This window comes from Phyllobates terribilis, unplaced genomic scaffold, assembly GCF_046119375.1.
Source record: "Phyllobates terribilis strain yellow unplaced genomic scaffold, ASM4611937v1 Scaffold_13__5_contigs__length_258822181, whole genome shotgun sequence".
In the NCBI taxonomy this organism is placed as follows: Eukaryota; Metazoa; Chordata; class Amphibia; order Anura; family Dendrobatidae; genus Phyllobates; species Phyllobates terribilis.
The window spans coordinates 122,045,251-122,068,501 of record NW_027362773.1 but is presented as its reverse complement, the minus strand read 5'-3'; the positions used below and the strand labels follow the sequence as shown (position 1 = coordinate 122,068,501).

General features: G+C 48.5%; 1 protein-coding gene across 4 annotated transcripts in view; it reads left to right on the top strand.

Moving 5' to 3' along the window:
- DPF2 (double PHD fingers 2) overlaps window positions 1–23,251 on the top strand; it is a 54,562-nt gene that overhangs the window by 5,747 nt on the left and 25,564 nt on the right. For all 4 annotated transcript variants that reach the window (XM_073658567.1, XM_073658568.1, XM_073658566.1 and 1 more), the window contains exons 3-6: window positions 9,247–9,354; window positions 16,509–16,669; window positions 19,666–19,758; window positions 21,563–21,641. In XM_073658567.1, coding sequence (XP_073514668.1) covers window positions 9,247–9,354; window positions 16,509–16,669; window positions 19,666–19,758; window positions 21,563–21,641 — 441 coding nt within the window. The remainder of the gene's footprint in view (window positions 1–9,246; window positions 9,355–16,508; window positions 16,670–19,665; window positions 19,759–21,562; window positions 21,642–23,251) is intronic.

Here is a 23,251-nt window from a genome sequence, read left to right as displayed (position 1 = left end):
ATTCTAGCTACTCAGTTGCGTCTAGGGATTCGTTCGCTGGTCCCATTAGTGCATACGGCTGAATCCCCAGCAAAATGGGGCCATAGACTGTAATGGTTCCAGCAGAGTGAACGTGCGCTCTGATGTGCACCATTTTCGGGGGTGTACTGGAGGTGGATACTCTGACAGCACTTATCATGGCTGTCACTACGGTATGTGTAAATGGTGATGGGAAGAGAAACCCCATCATGGGGAATATCTCAGGATTGTTTTTTTTGTTATAATGAGAATAATTTTTCCTGAATCTGACCGTTCTGTCACTACAGATGATACTGTTCAAAGGGGTTATGCCAAGTATGAAAATGTTATCACCCACTGATCTGTTAGGGAATAACTTTCTGATCTCTTGGGTCCAGCTAATGGGACCCCACTTATTCTATGTGTCCCGTCAGAATGGTGCGGAGGTCGAGTAGGCACATCTTCATTCCACTGATTCGCTATGAGACTGCAGCAGATAACCAGACGTTGTACTCTGCAATCACTAACAGTCTTGGAGAGGATGAAATGAAGCAGAGATGTCCATGCTCGACCTCTGCTTTATTCTGATGGGACTTTAGAGACCTATTCTTGGGATAAGTGGGGGGTCCCAATGGTCATACCCCAGAGATTAGGAAGTTATTCCCTATCCTATCATTAGGAGATAACGTTCATACTTGGTATAACCCCTTTGAACTGTAACACAGAAATATTTGTAGCTGAAAATATTAGAGATAGTGCAGATCTATGCACAGGACCTGCTCCAGCAGCAACATCAATAATCTGTCTGTCGGACGGGAGCCCTGCGTACCACCTCTTGCCTGCCAGTATCTGCGACTTCTTTTCATTAGCCGGCCCGATGTGGCATCATTGCGACGTAAAGCACATGTGACGTTGCACCAGGCCGGATTATCAAAAGCGTCGGATGCTGGTAGGTAGTGGTCGGTTCACAGGGCGGTAGTACGACAGCCACATATTACTGATCTGGCCACAGGCTCGGGTCTTGCAAATTGATCGACACCTCTAGCAGATACCATTGTGGTTGCGATTGGTTTGTGCAACATGTATGAGCTGACAGGTTCCCTTTAACACCTTGATTTAGGGTCACATCACATTGTCATACCTTTCTCTTTCTAGTTTTCTGTGACTCAACTTTACATGACACAGTTTAAAAGGAATCTGTCACCCCCCCCCCCCTTCCACCTGGGAGATATCAGACCTCTACTATGGGCATACGGGGCATAGAAAAGTAAATCTATACATACCTGTATGGCCCACAGTAGAGGTCTGATTGCAGAGAAAAGTGTTTTTAAGGCTGCGTGCCCACTATGCATTTTTTCAAGCGTTTTTGCCGCAGAATTTCCGCAGCAAATATGCTTAAAAAACGCTTGATAATACGTGCCCCATGGTCCCCAATGATAATCCGCATGTGCTGTGCACATGCTGCGGAAATTTCCGCTGCCGATTATCATTGCGAAAAAATACGCAGAATGTCCATTAATTTTGCGGACACGCAGCGTAATCGCCGCCATTGACTTGCATTGGACTGCGTGACATCCGCATCACTGCATCTGCACATGCGGATATCACACGGTTCAATGTGCGGATGGTACCCAGGTCTGGAGGAGAGGAGACTCTCATCCAGACCTGGGTACCATAGAAACTGTAAAAGAAAAAAAAAAAGAATTTAGAATAAAAAATAAAGATTATACTTACCTTCCGATGTCCTCCCGGTATTTTCTCCCCTCCGTCTGGTCTGCTGTATGGGTCGCGGTGTTCTGAAGGACCTGCCACGACGTCATTGAGTCATGTGACCTGTCACATGACTCAATGACGTCACCGCAGGTCCTTCACACCACTGCGAGCCGCTCAAGGCTCCGGACGCAGCAGAGAAAACAGCAGGAGGACATCAGAAGGTGAGTATAATCTTTATTTTTTACCATTCTTATTCTTTTTTCTCCTTCCCCCATGACAGCACCACGGAGAGAGGAGATCCGCCCTTCAAGGACAGGAAACCTACAGATAAAAGGGCGGTACCTCTCTCCCGCATCAGTTGGTTTCCTGTCCTTGACGGGACCCTACAGTCCGGAGGAGGCATACCTGCGGGGGGCCAGAAGATGGACGTCGTGGGATGCCAGGCCCGGCCAGTCCAATCCTGGCAGCAGGGTTCCTCCTGCCTCGGCTGGTGCGGTGTCCTGAAGCGCCACCGCTGACGTCAGTGGGCCTTTAGGGTGTGCGGAGGGGGGTCTGGACGAAGAGGAGGCCGCCAAGACTGTGCTAGACCCCCCCTGGTTGCGATGGTGAGAACGCGCCCGGCAGCATGCATTTAAGCTTCCGGGTTCACCGCGCGGGCGCCCCCGGATGACGCGCCGCCGCAATGCATGACTGGGTAACCAGTCTGTGCAGGCGAGGGCGTCCCCCCATGGGTACGGGGGGAGGAAGGGGGTGGGCCAGGTCACTACAGGCACTATGGGAGGGACTCCCAGTGCCTTACAACACAGCAGAGGACGCCAGTATTTGCTCTTCTGGGCTCTGGCATTCTGTGTGAAAAAACAAAAACAAAAAAACTATATACTGTAACAATGAGTGACCAGGGCCTACCTGAGGAGCAGCAGCTACATCCTCAGTCGCCACCACCACCGCCAACCCAACGGAAAAAGGGACCGGAAGGCCAGGACTGGAGTGGAAGCGGGCGCTCTGGCAGATCGTCGCAGCGCAGCAAGGACTCCACCTCGGCATCTTCCAGGAGGACTTTGGCTACAAAGATGGCTCCACCTCCTGAACCGGTACCTGCTCTTCCGTCTGGTTGGTAAGTGAACTTCGTGAAAGTCCACTTTGTAACTAGGGGCCCTTGCTCTCTCTCTCTTTTGTCTCCCGTAGGGAAAAAAGAGTAAAGGGAAAATAAAAAATAGGACTTGTGCATTATGCACTGAGGCCTTGCCCACTACTTGGGAAAAGAGACTCTGCAGCTCCTGCATTGAGCAGACCATATGCGAGGGAACCCCGAGATTTGCCTCTGATGTTAGAGACCTAATTAAGTTGCAAGTTGAAAACACTATTAAATCTTTTCAGGGCAAAAGATTAAAGAAAACTAAAAACATATCCCCCGAGTCCACGTCTAGTAGTTCTGAGGATGACGGGGATTCGGACACTTCCACCTCTTCCTCGTCTACAGTTAGAGGAGGTCGGAGCTGTTTTCCCGTTGAGGAAACAGATAGACCCATGGTAGACCTGACTGCCTTGATAAGGCTAACAGATCCCCGGCCCAAAAAATCCATACAAGACATGATGTTTAGCGGCCTAGAACAGAAAAAGAGGAGATCTTTTCCACTCAATGAACATGTTCATTCGCTGATTATGAAATAGTGGAAAAGACCGGAGAGGAAGGGCTTCCCTTCCCCTAAACGAAAGTACCAGTTTGAGGACCCCGTATGCTCCTTTTGGGAGAAAGCACCGAAACTGGATGTCGCTATTGCCAAAGCCTCAAGAAAATACTCCCTTCCATTTGAGGACATGGGTGTCTTGAAAGACCCCATGGATAAAAAGGCAGACACCTTCTTAAAGGGTTCCTGGGAAGCCACTGTGGGGGGGGGGTTTAAAACCGGCGATAGCTGCCACTTGTACGGCCAGATCCCTAATGGTCTGGTTGGACCAGCTAGAATCACAACTGAGGCAGAAGACATCCAGAGACACAATCCTTGATCCTTGAAGCCATCCCGATAATGAAAGGGGCAGCAGCCTTCCTAGCAGACCCCTCGGCGGACTCCGTCAGGTTAAGTGCTAGGTGCTAGAGCGGCGGGGCTTGCCAACGCGGCTAGACGAGCCCTCTGGCTCAAATGTTGGCCCGGGGACCTACAAACTAAATCCAGATTGTGCTCCATCCCCTGTGAGGGCGAGTTTCTATTTGGGCCTGCCCTTGATGACATCCTGGATAAAGCAGGGGATAATAAGAAACGGTTTCCTGTCCCGTCTAAGGGTATGTGCACACGATGCAGAAATGAAGCAGAAAATTTCTGCATCATTTCTGCATCTCCCTGGCAGAAAAAACGCATGCAGATTGTGCATGCGTTTTTCCTGCAGAATACATGCGGATCCACATGCAGATTCACATGCGTTTCCGCATGCAGATTGACAAGCGCTTTCCAGGCGATTTTAGCATCACCTGGAAAGTGCTTGATAACTAGGTCACACTATATAAATCCATGCAAACAGCATGGATTTATACAGTGTGAACCGAGAGAGTGTATATACTTACCTCTGATGGCCCGCGCTGTCCTGCTCACTCCGTTCTCCCGGCTGCCGGCAACTTTGAATTGAAAGACCTGCCGACGTCAGCGTCACGTGACCCGTCACATGACTCTGACGTCACCGCAGGTCCTACAACTCACTGCAAGTGCCGGGAACCAAGCGGGAGCGCTGCGCGGGCCGACAGAAGGTAAGAATACATTTATTTTTTATTTTATTCTTCTTTTACAGCTTTTTTAATGGTACCTGGGTGTGGATGAGACTCTCCTCTCCTCCACACCCGGGTACCATCCGCACATTAGAACGCACCAATTACGCAAGTACAAATGCTGTCTTGCGGAATTGGCGCGTTCTAATGCAAGTCAATGGCGGCGAAATCGCCGCGTTTCCGCAAAATTAATTGACATGCTGCGGATTTTTGACCGCAGCGTTAACGCTGCGGAAAAATCCGCATCATGGGCACAGCACATGCGGATTTCCATTGGGGAACATTGCTGCCCTTCTACCATGCGTTTTTCATGCGTTTCCGCGGCGTTTACGCAACTGCAAAAACGCATGAAATACGCATCGTGTGAACACAGCCTAATACTGCTTACAGGAAACCTTTTCGGAGAAGAAGATTTATGCGTAGGAAACCCCCCCTAAAGAGCAGGATAGGTGGGAAGACAGGAGAAGGAAGACCAAGGGATTCCTATTTAACAAGCCCTCCAGTGATAATAGAAAGGCCCCCCAATGAAGATTTGCCCCGGCCTGGGAGCTAATATCCAACAGCTCATGGATTCTGACCCTAATTCAATCGGGCCTGAAACTCCAGTTCTTCAAAGTCTCTCAGAGAAACTTTATTATAACCCCCGAAAGATCTTCAAACGAGGAGCAACTAGCCTTGGAGCAGGAAATCCGGGGACTAGTAGGGAAAGCAGTCCTCCAGGAGCTCCCGGGGGGGGGGAGGCATGGGCTTCTATTCTCCACTATTCCTGAGAAAAAAAACAGATGGGACATACAGGACGATTGTGAATCTGAAAAAGCTGAACAAGCTGTTGAAGGTGGAACCCTTCAAAATGGAAACAATAAAATCTTCAATAAAAATGCTGTTTCCTGGTTGTTTCATGGCCGTCCTGGACTTAAAAGACGCTTATTATTAGGTCCCGATACACAAGGACTACCAGAAGTTCCTTAGGGTAGCTGTTCCTATGGGTGGAGTGGTCAAGCACTACCAATATACAGCCCTCCCATTCGGCATCGCCATAGCCCCAAAGGTCTTCACCAAAGTGGTTGCAGAGGTGATGGCTCATCTAAGGGAGCAGAACACCCTGGTCATCCCATACCTAGACGACTTCCTGATAATAGGCAGCTCCTTCCTAGACTGCAAATCCCATCTGGAAAAGGTCATGGATTCCTTGACTCGCTTAGGGTGGCTTTTGAATCTGGAAAAGTCCAAGACAGAACCATGCCAGATACAGGAGTACCTAGGCATCATACTGGATTCAAAAATTCAGGAGTGTCGTCTCCCCTCAGGGAAAATTCAAAAAATCTTAAACCTGATATCACGGGCGAAATCCCACCCATCTGTGTCCCTTTGGAAGGCCATGTCCCTGCTAGGTTCCCTGACAGTGTGCTTTCCGGCCGTTCAATGGGCTCAAATACATACCAGGACCCTTCAGTGGGAAATCCTAGAGGCAGAAAAAGCACTAAAAGGGCGTTTAGAAGGGCTGTTAATGCTATCTGTAAAAACCACACTTTCCCTAGAGTGGTGGGGGAACATACACAATCTGGCCCGGGAGATTCCTTGGACAATCCAGACACCGCAAGTCCTGACCACAGATGCAAGCCCCGGGGGCTAGGGTGCCCACCTCAACAACCTGGTAGCTCAGGAGGTCTGGACAGAATGCCTGAAACTAATGTCCTCAAACATGAAGGAGCTCCTAGCAGTAGAGCTGGCACTCCAGGAGTTCATGCACACACTACAAGGACATCACGTGAGGGTCTTCTCAGACAACCGAGTAGTAGTGGCATACCTGAACCACCAGGGGGGTTCACGGTCCCATTCCCTAATGCAGACGACAGAGGTCATCTTTCACTTAGCCGCAGAGAACTTGCAATCCCTATCCTCTCTACACATAAAAGGGGTGGAAAATCACACTGCAGACTTTGAGTCGGACTCAGTTGAAGCAGGGCGAGTGGGAATTAAGTCAGGCGGTTTCTGGGCAGATTGTACAATGGTGGGGCCGTCCCTCCATAGATCTGTTTGCCAACAATCAGAACAAAAAAACACGCTCTTTTTGCTCCCTAGATCCCAAAGGGAACCCGGTAGCCGTGGATGCCTTTATGATCCCTTGGAATTACCCTCTAGCTTACGCTTTTCCTCTGATCGCTCTGATTCCAGCTGTTCTGAGGAAAATCAGAGAAGAGAAAGCGAGGGTAATCCTAATAGCCCCCTTTTGGCCAAAGAGAGCATGGTTTTCATGGCTGAGGAGGTTGTCAATTTCCGATCCATGGGTTCTCCCGGAGCTCCTGGACCTTCTTTCTCAGGGTCCGGTCCTCCATCCTCAGGTGTCAAGCTTACACTTGACGGCCTGGAATTTGAGAGGGCTCTTCTGAAAGACAAAGGTTTCTCCCCAAATTTGATCACCACACTACTTCAAAGTAGAAAACCAGTCACCACCAAACTATACGGGAAAACCTGGAAGAAATTCCTTTCAGTTTCAGGTTCCAGGTTTGGTGGGGAGGTTCCGTTGACAGCTATCCTGGAATTTTTACAGAGGGGTTTGGAGCAGGGCCTGGCCACAAGTACCTTTAAAAGGTCAAGTTGCGGCCCTGGGAGCACTCTATAATTTTGACCTTGCCAGGGATAGATGAGTATCTAGGTTTATTAAGTCATCAGCTAGATCCCGCCCTATCCCATCCCGAAATACTACACCCTGGGATTTGAACTTGGTCCTTTTAGCCCTAACTGAGGCACCTTTTGAACCCCTGTCAGAAGCATCCCTAAAAACTGTCTCTAAAAACAGCACTCTTGGTAGCTCTCACATCCGCACGTAGGATTAGTGATATTCAGGCCCTATTGGCAGGGCCCCCCCTTAACACAAATCTTGGAGGATAGGGTTATTCTGAAAACTGACCCTGCCTATCTACCAAAAGTGGCGTCAAGATTTCACAGGTCCCAGGAAATCACCCTCCCTTCTTTCTGCCCTAACCCTAGGAACACGAAAGAGAGGGTCCTGCATACACTAGACGTCAGAAGGTGCCTAATCCAGTATCTAGAGGCAACACAAGAGTATAGGCAGGATAGCTCTCTTTGTCTGCTTTCAGGGTCCTCGTAGGGGGAAGAAAGCTTCTAAGGGCACGCTGGCCAGATGGATAAGGGAGGCCATCACATTATCTTACTCCTCACGTGGAGAAGCTGCCCCGGAGAAACTGAAGGCCCACTCAACAAGAGCGGTGGCAGCCTCCTGGACGGAGAAGGCAGGTGCTACGATAGAGCAGATATGTAGAGCGGCAACCTGGTCTTCCCCCTCTACCTTCTTTAATCACTACCAGCTAGACTTAACCTCTTCTTCAGACCTTACTTTCGGGAGAAGGGTTCTGGAAGATGTGGTCCCCCATAATGAGTCACTTCTCTGCAATTCTCTCCGTGGTGCCGTCATGGGGGAAGTAGAAAGACGTAGTTACTTACCGGTAACGGGATTTCTCAGTGCCCATGACGGCACCAGTACATTCCCTCCCTTCACGTGTGGGTGCTCACGCTTATTAGTTAATTATTGTAGCCACGTGGTGTGTCTGACGAGGTCTTAAATTGTAAAATTTTGTGTTACTAACCTGGTGGTCCTCTCATGCTCTGTAAACAACTGATGCGGGAGAGAGGTACCGCCCTTTTATCTGTAGGTTTCCTCTCCTTGAAGGACGGATCCCCTCTCTCTGTGGTGCCATCATGGGCTCTGAGAAATCACGTTACCGGTAAGTAACTGCGTCTTTTTTTTTTTTTTTTTACTAACTTGGTCACACTACTATAAATCCATGCCGATTGCATGGATTTATATAGTGTGACCAAGTTGTCAAGCACTTTTCCAAGTGATGCTAAAATCGCTTGGAAAAGCGCTTGATAACCCGCATGCAAAAACGCTTCTACCTGGCGGGAAAAACGCATGTAAAAACCGCATGCGTTTTTCCTGCCAGGGAGAAGCGGAAAAAATATGCAGCATTTCTGCATCGTGGGCACATAGCTTAACACCTCTGTTTTCCACAGGCTTGGCGTCCGGGGGACACCAAGAAATCCCCGCCTATATGCTTAGTTACCATTTTCCCCCCTCCCCTGCACATCACAGGGCCCTGTGACGTGCACTGTGCTCTCTGATTCCCGGGCATGAGCAAAGCACCGCTCACATAGAGCGCGCTTTGCTTCATCCCAGTCCCATCTGCCTGTGCTCTGCACCGCCGGATTCTATTGCGCGGGCGCCGGGAAGTGACAGTGACCCCCCCCCGGTGCCTGCACAAAAGAACCCTGCAGCTCAGAGCACAGGCAGACGGGGCTGGGATGAGGCAAAGCGTGCTCTGTGAGCTGCACTTTGCGCTTAGGGAGCACAGTGCACGTCACAGGGCCCTGTGGCGTGCAGGGGAGTTGGGGAATATGGTAACTAAGCATATAGACGGGGAATAATAAACAGGCAGGGATTTCTTGGCGTCCCCTGGACTCCAAGCCTGTGGAAAGCAGAGGTGTTAAAAACACTTTTCTCTGCAATCAAATCTCTACTATGGGCCATACAGGTATGTATAGATTTACTTTTCTATACCCTGTATGCCCATAGTAGAGGTCTGATATTTCCCAGGGGGTGACAGATTCCCTTTAAAGTGACTCTCATCAAAAACTTCTGTAGATTGTATCTGGTGGATATTATCTAAGCAAAGTAGATGAGTTGAATTGACTAATTTTTTCCTCAGAGTTTACTTCTTATTTATGTATAATCTTGATCTGTTAATTTTTTTTTCTAGGTTCAGCACCAGGGCAGCTGTATACATATCCATCCCGCCGCTGGCGCAAAAAAAGGAGGTCGCATCCTCCTGAAGACCCTAGGCTTTCTTTTCCCACTCTTAAACCAGGTAAAAAAAAATCTATTTTGCTTTCTATGTGTAGCATGACTATTTGAGAGCTGTGATTTCAGCAGCAGAAGGGAAGGAAGGGAGACACAGATCCATTACTAGTGGGTAGGCGGAGCCCCACAGGATAGTTCACCTCAGATTAGAAAAAGTGACAACCGGCCCCTCCAGCTTAGGCTCCTCCTACTCACATGTCCTTCTGTCTAAAATTTGAGGTCGCAGAGGATGGTCGCTGCCTTTGCAGCTCCTCAGAAGAATTTTTTATTTTACTCCGGAGACCTGGACCCCCCCCCCCCCCCCGTGGTCTAGAGGTCTCAGGGGGTCTCGGCGCTGCTGGGACCCCTGACCCTCCCCTGGCAGATCTGCGTACCCCCTAAGGAGGTCCCCGCAGAAGCCTGCCGGCCCCCGGGGATACAGGGCGCTCCCTGGCGGAGACTCGCTCCGCCGTGGGGGGGGCAAAGGGCCACGGCGCCACACATCCCTGGGGGTCCCTGTGGCTCTCAGCTGGGTAAGTGCTCTCAAGTTTGAGTGCTTCAGCGGCTGCGGCGGCAGCCGCTGTTACTGTTTCAAGTGGTGACTGCTGTTTTGTCCTTGCAGGAGGATATCTCCGCTGCAGGCGTTTGGGTTATTCTCTGCTGGCAGGGGAGCAGGGACGGAGGAGCGCGGGCTCCGTTAGTAGCGGCAGCGGAGGGCGTGGCTTCGCACCTCTCTGCTGCCTGTCATCATAGCCTCAGACAGGAAGTGCCAGGAAAGCGCGCGCTGGAGCTGTCCCAGCCCCCTCTTCTTCTTCCGGCCATTACCTCGTGCAACCTCTTGCTCCCTGCTCCCCGCTCTCTACACCAGACACCGTGCACTGTGGCTTAAGGAAGAGCAGTCACCGCGGCCAGCTGGTGAGTCACTTCTGCCTTTTAAGGCAGAAGATTCCTTTTTCACACTATTGCAACGCAGAGCACCTTACTGCTGGCCTGTTAAGGCAGACTGGGTGTGCTATATACGGCATTGCTACTTCCCCGCTGAGGAGGCTCTGGGACTCGCACACCTCTGTCCTTTTAAGGCAAAGGTGTATTGCGTGGTCAGCAGCATTAACCCCTTCTGAGGGGTCTGGCCTCATCAGGGCAGTTAACCCTTTCTGGACCCTTGTCTGTTAGGTTAACTTTTGCTCTGCAGGCAGCTGGGGTAGCTCTTCTCCTAAGGAGGAGCTTTAACCCTTCAGTGCCTGGGTTTTTTTTTGTGTAGGAACTGGCTATGGTAGCAGAATCACACATCCTCGGTTCCTGTACCCATTGTAAGGGGTTATTACCGCCTTATCCGTGACGCTCGCAACTGTGTGGGGGCATGTCGGACCAGGGGGCGCGGATCTCTCTCCCGGTCCGCTTCAGGATCGGTCACGCGTATCTGATACGCCGGGGTCTTCGGCGTCAGGTTCGACACTGGTCGGGGGTCTCAGTGATGTTAAAGTGGAGGCGCTCACTCGCTCCATTGACAGTCTGTCGGGCCTCCTGGGTCATTGGGTATCAACTAAGTTCCAACCGACATCACGAGGCAAGAAGCGCCACAGGCCTGTGGTGGCGCTGTCTCTTCCGCGCAGTGCGTCGGAGGTTTCGGAATCACCGACAGACTCTGCTGGTGAGATCTCCGATTCTGATGAAGAGGATCGGCAGGGTCGCTCTGCTTCGCTTTCGGGCCGCGTGGACGCTTTTATTGGGGCTATGCGGGAAGCGTTACAGCTGCCTGAAGAGGTGACGAGGCGCCCTGGCAAGTCGGCCCGCCTGTATCAGGAGTCACGTCGGGTTCGTTTGACGCTGCCGGCGCACGTTGAACTTAACGAGGCGGTGGAGAAGGAACGCCTGTGTCCGGATAAACGCTTCCTGGGGATGCGGTTTTTTGATGCCCTGTATCCCTGCTCCACGGAGACGATCGCTAATTGGGTCCCCTCTCCTGAAGTGGATGTGCCATTGTCTCAGCTGAGCAAATCCTCTTTGCTCCCTGTTAAAGGGAAGGCGAGTCTACAGGAACCGCTGGACAGAAGGACGGAGTTAGCGGCGAAGTCCATCTACGAGGCCGCGGGTCATGGATTCCAAGTGGCCTTGGGGGCCATGTGGGCTGGTGAGGCTTCTCTGCGGTGGTTGGATCAGCTGCGGACGGCGTGGCAAGATGGGACTCCGCTGTCTTAGGATTGAAAGGCTTTTCCTGCTGCTGGAAGAGGCGGCCCGATATGGCAGGGACGCAGTGCTGGATACTACTTCGGTTCTGTCCAGGGCTCAATCCTCGGCCGTCAGTCGGGAGAGCACTTTGGCTTAAACAGTGGACTGGAGACGCAGTATCCAAGCAAGGTTTGCTGAGTCTGGCATACGAGGGCGGTCAGCTTTTTGGTTCGGACCTCACGGAGCTGATTGCCAAGGCCAAGGATTCGGCTTTGCCGCAGCGGAAAGCAGCAGCTTCTACGTCTGGCAAGTCAAGTGCCGGTAGTGGTCGTCGGTCCTTTCGGCCCAGGGGACGGTTCGGTCAGCCCTCTTTTAGATCGGGTCGTCCCTCGTCTTCCGGAAAAAAGACCACCCAGAAATCCCGTACTCCCTGGAAACAACAGTTCCATCAGGACAAATGGGAGGTTGACAAAAAGCCCGCTAAGGCGGACTGACGCCAGGAACCCTCTCGAGGGCTCTCGGGTGGGAGGTCGTCTGCTACATTTCGCGTCGATTTGGGCGTCCCACGTATCGGACGCCTGGGTGACGCGGGTTATGTCAGCAGGCTATTTCATAGTTTCATTCTCGACCCCCGGACAGGTTTCGTCAGTCACGCATCCCGTCCGAGCCCAAGATGGCTGCCGCACTGCTGCGGGAGGTCGCCTCTCTTCTGCATCAGGGTGTGGCGGTTCCGGTTCCGCCGGAGGACCGGGGAAGGGGGTTTTACTCCAACCTTTTTGTGGTCCCCAAAAAAGGAGGACAAGTTTCGCCCCATTCTGGACCTCAAAGAATTGAATGTTCATGTCCGGACCCGGAAATTCCGTATGGAGTCTCTTCGCTCTGTCGTGGCGGCCCTGTCGCAGTACGATTTCTTGGTGTCGATCGACATCCGCGACGCCTATTTGCATGTCCCTATCGGCAGGGCTCACCAGCGCTTCCTGCTTTTCGCCATAGGTCAGGCCCATTACCAGTTTGTGGCCCTAACTTTCGGGTTGCCCTTGGCGCCCAGGGTTTTTACAAAGATTCTGGCGCCGCTCATGGCGCTCCTTCGAAGGCAAGGGGTTACGATTCTCCCCTACCTGGACGACCTGTTAATTGTGTCGCCCACAGTGGAGGAGGCGGTGACAGCTCGCGATCTCTCCCTTCAGCACCTGGAGGACTTCGGGTGGCTGGTCAATTGGAAGAAGTCGTTTTGGAGCCGTCGCAGTCAATCCTGTTCTTGGGGATGCATTTCGACACGGTACGAGCAGTGGTGTCCCTGCCTCCGGACAAACAAGCGAACCTTCATCACCATGTCCAGGCTATGAGGTCGGCGATGGCGATGTCCCTTCGGGAGTGTATGCGCCTTCTGGGTCTGATGGTGGCGGCAATGGAAGCGGTACCGTTTGCACAATTTCATTCCCGGGGTCTCCAAGGTCTTATTCTGACCCGTTGGGATCGATCGCCTGCTTCGCTAGATCACTGTGTCTGTATCTCCCGCAGGGTGCGAGAGTCTCTTGGATGGTGGTTACGTCCGGAGGCTTTATCCCTGGGGAAATCCTTCCTCCTCCCACGGTGGTCGGTCATTACCACCGATCTCTGGGTTCAGGGGGTCTGGTCGTCAGAGGAGTCGTCTCTGCCGATCAACATCCTGGAGTTGAGAGCGATATTTCTCTGCCTCTGACATTGGACGGTCCCTTTGAGTGGTCTGCCGGTCCGGATTCAGACGGACAATGCGACAGCTGTCGCGTATATCAACCATCAGGGCGGGACGAGGAGTTCCAGACTCATGATGGAGGTCTCTTGGATCCTGGTATGGGCCGAGTCCAGGGTTCCAGCCATCTCCGCGATTCACATCCCTGGCGTGCTGAATATCACGGCGGACTTCCTCAGTCGCGAGCAGGTGGATCCCGGAGAATGGAGCCTTCATCCGGAAGTTTTTGCACTGCTGTGCTCCTGTTGGGGGACTCCCCAAGTGGACTTGATGGCATCCAGGCTGAACTCCAGGATTCCGACGTCCAGGTACAGGGACCCGGAGGCTGTGGCGGTAGATGCTCTAGTGGCCCCGTGGGACCAGTTCGAGCTGATCTACGTGTTTCCGCTTGTATCCTTACTTCCTCTGGTGATCCTGCGGATCAAACTCGAACGAATTTCGACGATTTTGGTGGCGTCTTATTGGCCGCGGAGGGCGTGGTATTCAGCGCTGGTGTCTCTTCTGGCGGCGCCTCCGTTTCCACTGCCTCTTCGCCCGGACCTGTTAACCCAAGGGCCCATTCGCCATCCGGACCTGAAGTCGCTTCGTTTGACGGCGTGGCACTTGAGACCGAGATCTTGACCCGTCGTGGGTTTTCGGCCGAGGTCATTACCACCTTGCGGGCGGCCAGAGGTCCAGCTACGATTAGGATTTATCACAGAACTTGGGAGGCCTTCTATTCATGGTGTTCTGGATCGTCAAGGAACCCGAGGGTTTTTTCCATTCCCAACTTCTTGGCTTTTCTGCAATGTGCTTTGGCCAAGGGTCTGGCGATTGGTACCTTGCGGGGTCCGGTATCTGCGCTATCCGTGCTTTTTCGGAAGGCTATTGCCTCGCACAGGGATGTGCGTTCGTTTTTTCGCGGGGTTGCACGTCAGTTTCCGCCTCGGAGGGCGTTTGTGGCTCCTTGGTGGCTCAATCTAGTCTTGGAGGCTCTTCAGCATGGGCCGTTTGAGCCTATTGATTCAGCTACGCTTTACTTGCTTTCTTGGAAGGTGGCCTTCCTGGTGGCGGCCACCTCTTTGAGAAGGGTTTCTGAGTTGGCGGCACTGTCTTGCTCGCCCCCTTTTCTGGAGTTCCACTCGGATCGCGTGGTGCTTCGTACCCGTGGCGATTTTCTGCCTAAAGTGGTGTCGCGTTTCCACGTCAATCAGGACATCGTGTTGCCCTCCCTCTGTCCGAATCCGAAAAGTCCAAAGGAGCGGGCCTTGCACTCGTTGGATTTGGTGCGGGCTTTGAAGTTCTATCTTACAATCACGCAAGGGTTTCGGAAGTCGGACTCTCTTTTTGTGATTCCTGCTGGTCGTCGGCATGGTCAGCGGGCTTCCAAGGACACTATAGCTCGGTGGATACGTTCGGCTATCCTGGAGGCGTACCGGCTCAAGGGCGAGCCTTGTCCGGTTAAGGTTCGAGCTCATTCCACGAGAGCTGTTGGTTCGTCGTGGGCTTTTCGTCAGGGGGCCTCGGCAGCGCAGCTCTGCCGGGCGGCTACCTGGCGCTCCGTTCACACTTTTTTACTAAATTTTATAAAGTGGACGTGAGTGCTTTCGCCGATGCGGCCTTGGGACGCAGGGTCCTGCAGGCGGCGGTGGTTTAGGTTATCTCTTTATCTAGTTTTGGCGCTTGTTGCGCGCTTGACTATGTTGTTGGGGTGTTGGCGATTCTGCCACGGTTTCCCACCCTTGAGTTCTGGACTGCTTTGGGACGTCCCACTAGTAATGGATCTGTGTCTCCCTTCCTTCCCTTCTGCTGCTGAAAGACGGATTTTGGTAAGACCTTGCCTGTAAAATCCTTTTCAGCGAAGGAAGGAAGGGAGACACAGCACCCTCCCAGGGCAGAAGTGTATTATTGTTTTCCAGATGCAGCGCGACTCCTCTCTGATGGGCGAGGGTCGGTGCGCTAGGGCTCTGTTCCAGCATTGCCAGCTCATCGCAGTTGTCAGGTCCAGTAAGTTGTGCCTGGGACTGTGTGTTTTTTCTGTTATATGCATAACCTGTTCTCTCGTTTTTCTGAATTTTCGGAAGGGGTTGTGTTGTTCCGCTGGTGTTGTCTGCTCTTCCTTAGCTTGTGTACGGACTGAAGGACATGGGAGTAGGAGGGGCCGGTCGTCACTTTTTTCTAATCTGAGGTGAACTATCCTGTGGGGCTCCGCCTACCCACTAGTAATGGATCTGTGTCTCCCTTCCTTCCTTCGCTGAAAAGGATTTTACAGGTAACATCTTACTAAAATCCGTCTTTTGCCATAAAAAAAGGCTTCTTCTTATGTGCATTGGTTGTATGGCGAGTATCACGTGATGTGTAGCCTTATGTATGAATATTGGTTTAAGGGCTTGTCCAGTGGTGCCATTCCTGATGTCTAAGTGTGTGGTGTGTAAACAAGCCTAACAATTTAGTCTTTAAATTGGCGTAAACTAGATTTATCTGCATTAAAGGTGCATACACAAGGAACTGTGTAGAAGGAGTTTGATCTTGCTTCCACAAACTGACTTTGCAGTGACAAAAAAACATAATTATCCTACAGCCGTGATGATGGTGTGGACCAGATAGTAACACTAGTGCATCAATGTTTAAAGGACCCTGTCACCTGAAAAAACTCTGTTAATCTCCATGTTAATAGCGTTATTAACCTGTCCGACGCTGGGTATTAGACCTCCACTACCGGGAGGAAATTAACTTTTTTTTTTCTCCCGGCAGCGTTCTGGTTTCATTCATAGGGACGGCACCAGTGCGGGTTCAGTCACCTCTCTGTGTATAGAGAGCAGCAACTGTAACTGCTCCCCCGACGCTGGCTGACAGCTGGCCAGAATGCTGAGCTGCTGTCAGTCAGTGCCGGCAGTGCGGTTACTGCCCTTGCTCTCTATACACAGAGCGGTGACTGAACCCGCACTGGTGCCGCCCCTATGACTGAAACCATAACGCTGCCGGGGGAATAAAGTTAATTTCCTCCTGGTAGCCTGGGTATAAGTGCAGGCGCCGGGCAGGTTCACAATGCTATGAACCTGCAGATTAACCCAATATCTGCTGGTTAATAGCGTTTTTTCATGTCACAGGTTCCCTTTAAGGGTAACGCATGGCTGTATATGATTGAAATAGTGAAGGCGTATATGACTGACAGGTCGCTGATCATTCTTATTATTGTTGGGGTCCAAAGATGCATCCAAAAAGGCAAACTGTAGAATTATATTACAAGACCACAATTATATGGTGCGATTTATTTATTTTTTTTCTTTCCCTGGAACTAGATCCTGAGCAGCTTTTGAAGAAAGAAGGCTTTACACCACAAGATGGCAGCAGCTTAGAAGCTCTTCTGAGATCAGACCCTATTGAGAAGAGAATTATTCCTGACCCTCGCGATGATGACAGCCTCACAGAATTCCCTCCCGTTACCAGTCGAGCACGGAAGGTACAGGCCTACACCGGGAGGCAGCGTTACGTAGCGAGCGGCGTTATCACGGTAAAGTCAGGGAGGTGGGATCAAGCTACTATATGAGAGGCCATTGGCACGATTAAGGGTAAATGGGCCTCTTACTTCAGCCTTTGAACTGGGGAGGGGCACCCGGCAGGGCTGCCCGTTGTCCCCTTTACTGTTCGCACTGGCTATTGAACCACTAGCTGCGGCTATCAGGATGCACCCTGGCATTACGGGATTTCGCAGAGGGAATATAGAGGAGAAAATTGCGCTTTATGCTGACGATGCACTACTATTTTTAGCGGAAGCCTCCAAAACATCTGTAGCTATGGAGACAATCGAGAAGTTTGGGAAACTTTCGGGTTTGGTGATTAATTGGACTAAGTCGGTACTGCTTCCAATAGATAATGGGAACATTAATGCACCTCACTATACTGACTCGGGCTTACAAGTGGTCAATGAATTTAAATATTTGGGTATTAATGTAACATCTAAAGTATCTGACTATGAGAAACTAAACCTCAACCCAATACTGGCCAGATTCAAATGTAAACTGGACACGTGGTCTAAATTGCCTCTGTCAGTGGTGGGCCGCACTAACTTGGTCAAGATGATCTGGATGCCACAATTGCTATATGTATTGCATAATTCTCCAATATGGCTTCCCCAGAGATATTTCCTTAAAGTAAACAGCATGTTCAGGGGCTTAATCTGGGGAAAACAAGCTCCAAGAATTAAACTGGAAACTTTGCAAAGAGATAAAACAATGGGTGGCCTTGCTGTCCCAACTCCGTGGGTTTATTATATGGCAGCTCAGCTCCAGCACATTCGTGGGTGGGACGACCCTGGAGGGGGAGGGGGGGGCTCAAAGTCTTCTACTCCAATCACATTTTAAATCACTCAGACTCTATGGAGCATTGGAGGCTCACAAATTTAAGACACCCTCTTGTAGAACCCCAACTACGCTGTTAATACACAAACTATGGTGGGCAGTGAGGAAATTACAGGGGATACAAGGGATCTCACAATTTACATCACTGTGGGAAACGCCATGGCTCCCTAACCTATATAAATTGGAAGGGTTTAAAAATTGGAGTCTAAAAGGACTAGAAAGATTCACTCATGTTTTAGTGGGAGATTCACTCAAGGAGTTTTCACAGATACAAAATGAATATGGACTGCCCAATGCCGAATTTTATAAGTACCTTCAGTTATGACATGCATATCAGGCAGAGAGTCTTGTCCTAAGTAACGGAGTTCCTCAAAATACTATAATACAGAGAATGGCTAGCTCACATAATTCTGGGGGGCAAATCGCATGGCTTTATAGGGGTCTGCTGGACCTAGTATTAGCAAAACACCCCATAAGATCAAAAGAAAAATGGGAGGGCATGATAGGCCCTATTGAAGAGGGGCTGTGGTCTGAAATACTGGAAAGAGTTCCCCAGTTATCTCTGAGTGAGTCCCATAGATTCTCCCACTTACAGGTGCTGCACCAGTCATATACAACACCCCAATTTCTCCACGATATAGGGCTTCGACCAGACTCCCTATGTGCTAGATGTTAAACATCCCCGGCTAACATGCTTCATATGATGTGGACCTGCCCTGCTCTGGAAAACTTCTGGAGGGATGTAATAGCGATCATTGATAGAACATACTCAGTCGATTCAGATCCCTCACCATTAGTATGTATACTGGGATATATAGAAGATCTGAGCACTGACGAACATGGCAAAATAGCGGTGGCACGCATGTTATACATGGCCAGGAAACTAATAGACCAACATTGGTTATCAGAGCAGGCGCCCACGGTGACAGAATTTATAAATAAGATTAATTGGTTATTAAATCTGGAAAAAAGTATATATCTGAAAAGGAAGGTCATCTCCAAATTTCAAAAAATATGGGCTCCATGGATTGACGGCTCCGGCCTAGCATCCAGAGAACTGCATAGATTTCGACTTGGCCTGCTATGATTGATGTATAGATTACTTGACAGGTGCAAAATCCTACATTGGGCTGCTTTAGGCGACTGCTCCAACGCAAGAGTTAGATACCCCTTAATACAATTGTGACTATTCATACTGTAAGATTGTTAATTTGCTGTGGACAGAACTGTGGAACATTTAACTCAAAATGTTTTGTTTGAAAGGGCGATGTGTTGTGGGGAGAGGGACAGAATAGGGACTGGGTCCCTTCTTTGGTTGGGTTGTTTTATTTGTTTCGCTGTTGTGTTACAAAAAAAGTTTTAACAATAAAAAAATATTTGATTCCAAAGTCAGGGAGGTGACAGCGAAATCTAGAGGCACAAGATGCATCACAATACCGTTGTCTGTCAGTAGTCATCTTATCTGTCCGTGTTTCATATGTTAGGATTTCATTACTGATTATTCCTAATACATACAGCTTAAATTAAATGTACTTCCTTTAGTTATACTTTTCTAATACTTTTGTGCTAGGGCTGTCATGCAAAGTTCTGATAACTTTCTGAAGTAGCTACAAGTCTCTTGCTTCTACATTACTCTGCTGATCACTCGGGTTGAGCCTCCAAAAACTTGCAGACAGCTACTCGTTTCCCCTGCATGAGTAGTTCTGTACACTGGATAATTGAGAGGGATCCTCAGTCTATGACATGCATTTGCTAAAGCCCCTTGCAAATAAACCCACCATACTGTGGAAAACGTTTTATTGCAATTCCATGGGATCTCTGTATTGCATGAGCGCTTTATAAACCCCCTTGAAAAATCACATTCTCATTTGAGGATGAAGTCTTTTCCCACTGCACATCACATCTGCTGAACTTCTGAGACCCCGCATCATAGGGGGGAGCATAGCTTTGGTATGTAGCCCGAAGTAATGCACATAAGCAGGATTTCGAGTGTATGCAGCAGGTTGTGACATTTCAGTTTATATATGAGAAATATTCATCTAGTAGCTGAACTATGCATGGACTAAATTGTTCTGCTTCTGTATTATTAATCCCCTAGCGTATCCTGGACCCTGATGATTTTTTAGATGACCTGGATGATGAGGATTATGAAGAAGATACGCCCAAAAGACGTGGAAAGGGCAAAGCGAAGGTGAAAAATTAGCTTTGTATGTTTTTACTTTTATCTAAAGAATTACAGGTACATCTCACTAAATTAGAATATCATCAAAAAGTTAATTTATTTCAGTTCTTCAATACAAAACGTGAAACTCGTATATTATATAATCATTACACACAGAGTGATCTATTTCAAGTGTTTATTTCTGTTAATGTTGATGATTATGGCTTACAGCCAATGAAAACACAAGTCATTATCTCACTAAATTAAAATAATTAACAAAAAACACCTGCAAAAGCTTCGTAAGCGTTTAAAAAGGTCCCTTAGTCTGTTTCAGTAGGCTCCACAATCATGGGGAAGACTGCTGACTTGACAGATGTCCAGAAGGCAGTCATTGACACACTCCACAAGGTCCCAGAGTCTGGAGGAAGAGTGGAGAGGCCACAATCCAAGCTGCTGGAGGTCTAGTGTGAAGTTTCCACAATCAGTGATGGTTTGGGGAGCCATGTCATCTGCTGGTGAAGGTCCACTGTGTGTTATCAAGACCAAAGTCAGCGCAGCCGTCTACCAGGAAACTTTAGAGCACTTCATGCTTCCTGCTGCCGACAAGCTTTTTGGAGAATGAAATTTCATTCTCCAGCAGGACTTGGCTCCTGTCCACACTGCCAAAAGTACCAATACCTGGTTTACACACAACAGTATCACTGTGCTTGATTGGCCAGAAAATTCGCCTGACCTTAACCCCATAGAGAATCTATTATAGAGAATCTATGTGGTATTGTCAAGAGGAAGATGAGAGACACCAGACCCCACAATGCAGACGAGCTGAAGGCTGCTATCAAAGCAACCTGGGCTTCCATAACACCTCAGCAGTGCCACAGGCTGATCGCCTCCATGCCACATTGCCGCATTGATGCAGTAATTGATGCAAAAGGAGCCCAGACCAAGTATTGAGGGCATTTACTGAACAGACCTTTCAGTAGGATAACATTTCTGATTTTAAAATCATTCTTCAAGCTGTTGTTATAAAGTATTCTAATTTACTGAGATAATGACTTTTGTGTTTTCATTGGCTGTAAGCCATAATCATCATTAACAGAAATAAACGCTTGAGATAGATCACTCTGTTTGTAATGACTATTTAATGAGTTTCACTTTTTTGTATTGAACTGAAATAAATTAACTTTTTGATGAGATTCTAATTTTGTGAGATGCACCTATATCTTTCACAAGTCTTTTCAATGTATTTCATTTTTTATTATTATTATTATTATTATTATTATCATCATTTATATTTATAATTTTTTTATTTTTTTTAAAGTTGTTCTTTCTTTAAAAAGTATTGCAGCATTGACCTTGTGAGTAAGAAGCTGCAGAGATGGAAACTGAACACAAACTTTTTCTCCAAGTCTCTAATGTTGAATATGGGGAAAAGCTTTTCACTAAGGGCTCATTCGGACGTCTGTACAAAACAGTTTGAGACTGGACTGTTAATGCACGAACTGGCTGCGATTTTCCTTATCCGAGCATGACAACCTCATAGAAATGCATGAAGCTTTCACGCTCGGGTTGGGAGACCCGCAACCAGTTCGTGCATTAGCAGTCCATGTCCAGATGTCTGAAGGAGCCTTTACTCTCTTCTAGCAACTAGGAAAAAAAAAACGATTTTCTCGATGCAATATCTTTCAAATAAAAACAAAACAAACTGTTACTAAAAAAAGAGAGAATGGAAACTGAGTATTGGTTATATCTTTTTATAATACAACTTAGAGCGTAAGTATTAGGGCCGATTGATGTCATGTTCTTACTGCAAGGAATTTTATCTTTTCATTTCTAGGGAAAAGGTTTGGGTAGTGCCAGGAAGAAGCTTGATGCGGCAGCTCTTGATGAAAGGGATAAACCGTATGCCTGTGACAGTGAGTCAGATTTCCTGTGTTTTTTTTTTTGTTTTGTTTCAATTACGTTTTTTTATTCACATACTTCTCTGTGCCTCTGTTAAGCTATAAATTTCCTAACGGGGATGTATTGGTTACATGAAAAGTAAAAAACTAAGGTTTCTTAATAGGGCTGGGGGTATACATCCTAGGTGAAGGAGAAAAAAAGTGTGTTCTGTGTGGTGGGCTACATCCTCTCCTAGGACACTAGGCAGCTCTAAGGATGCTGTGTTAAAGTTGAGAAAAAAAGAATCTGCATAGGATGACTATTTTTTATATAAATAATGTGTATGAAAAGATTTGATATATATATTTTTTTTTAAACCCACACATCAGCATTATGGCCGAACATTTGTATCCTACAACTAATCTATAAATGTGAGGCCTCTCTTTTTACTTTCCCTGACAAGTTCTGTAAACTTATAATAAAAATGAGTCGAAAGAACTTCTAGCGATGCTTAAGGCTTTATATTTAATGCAATCAATGGAGGCGTTATTGAAGCCTAATGATGATGACTTGGACTCTGCATTTTTCTTAAAAGGACATTAGGGGGCACCTGTGTACAGGAATAATCATAGCTAGCATTGCACTCCTGTTGGACCAAGGAAAAAAAATATCATTTGCAGATCTCGGTATAGGGGTTGTCTGAACATAAGGCCTTTTTTTTTTGCATTGCAGCAGGTCTATTTATGATGAATTGGACAGTGGTTAGGACTCATGCAGACGTCCGAGCACGGACCGCTAATACACGGACTGGCTGCAGGTTTCCTGACTCAAGCGTGACAGCCTCATATAAACACACGGAGCTGCCATGCTGTGGTCGGGAGACCTGCGGCCAGTCCGTGCATTGCAGACAGATTTGCACGGATGTCTGAAAGCCCTTAAACTGGGAGGAAAACTCCTATTAAGGAATATGTAAATTATTCCAGGTAGAAATTAGTCTGGTTGCAGTCTCTTTAGGCTCTTCCCATTTACATGGTGCTTTGTTACCAAAAAAAACCTTAAATTGCTTTGTAGTTCTGGACCCATCACATAGAACGCTTGTGGCCACCTTTAATATGGAGCCATACAGTATCTGTGTACTACCAAGCAGGCAATTCTTCTAGAAAAGAATACCTGCTACATAGAGAGACTGATGGAGCATGCCCTGATCCGAGGGTTACAATTTAGTTCATTTAGACTAGGGCTACACTTCTGAGATTTGTTGCTATGTTGCATTGCAGCATCGCATCTAATCTCTAGTGTTGCATTATGACCTACCACATCCATGGCAGTCTTAGGCTATGTGCCCACATAGCAGATTTGATGCAGAGCGTTTTTGCCTCTCTCTGGCAGAAAAAGACGCATGCAGATTTACATGTGTTTTTTCTGCCAGAGAGAAGCGTTTTTTTTCAGCGTTTTTTTCAGCGTTTTTTTCAGCGTTTTTTTCAGCGTTTTTTTCAGCGTTTTTTTTTTCAGCGTTTTTTTTTTCAGCGTTTTTTTTTTCAGCGTTTTTTTTCAACGTTTTTACATGCGTTTTTACATGCGTTTTTCGAGCACTTTTCCAAGTGATTTTGAGCATCACTTGGAAAAGTGCTTGACCAGTTGGTCA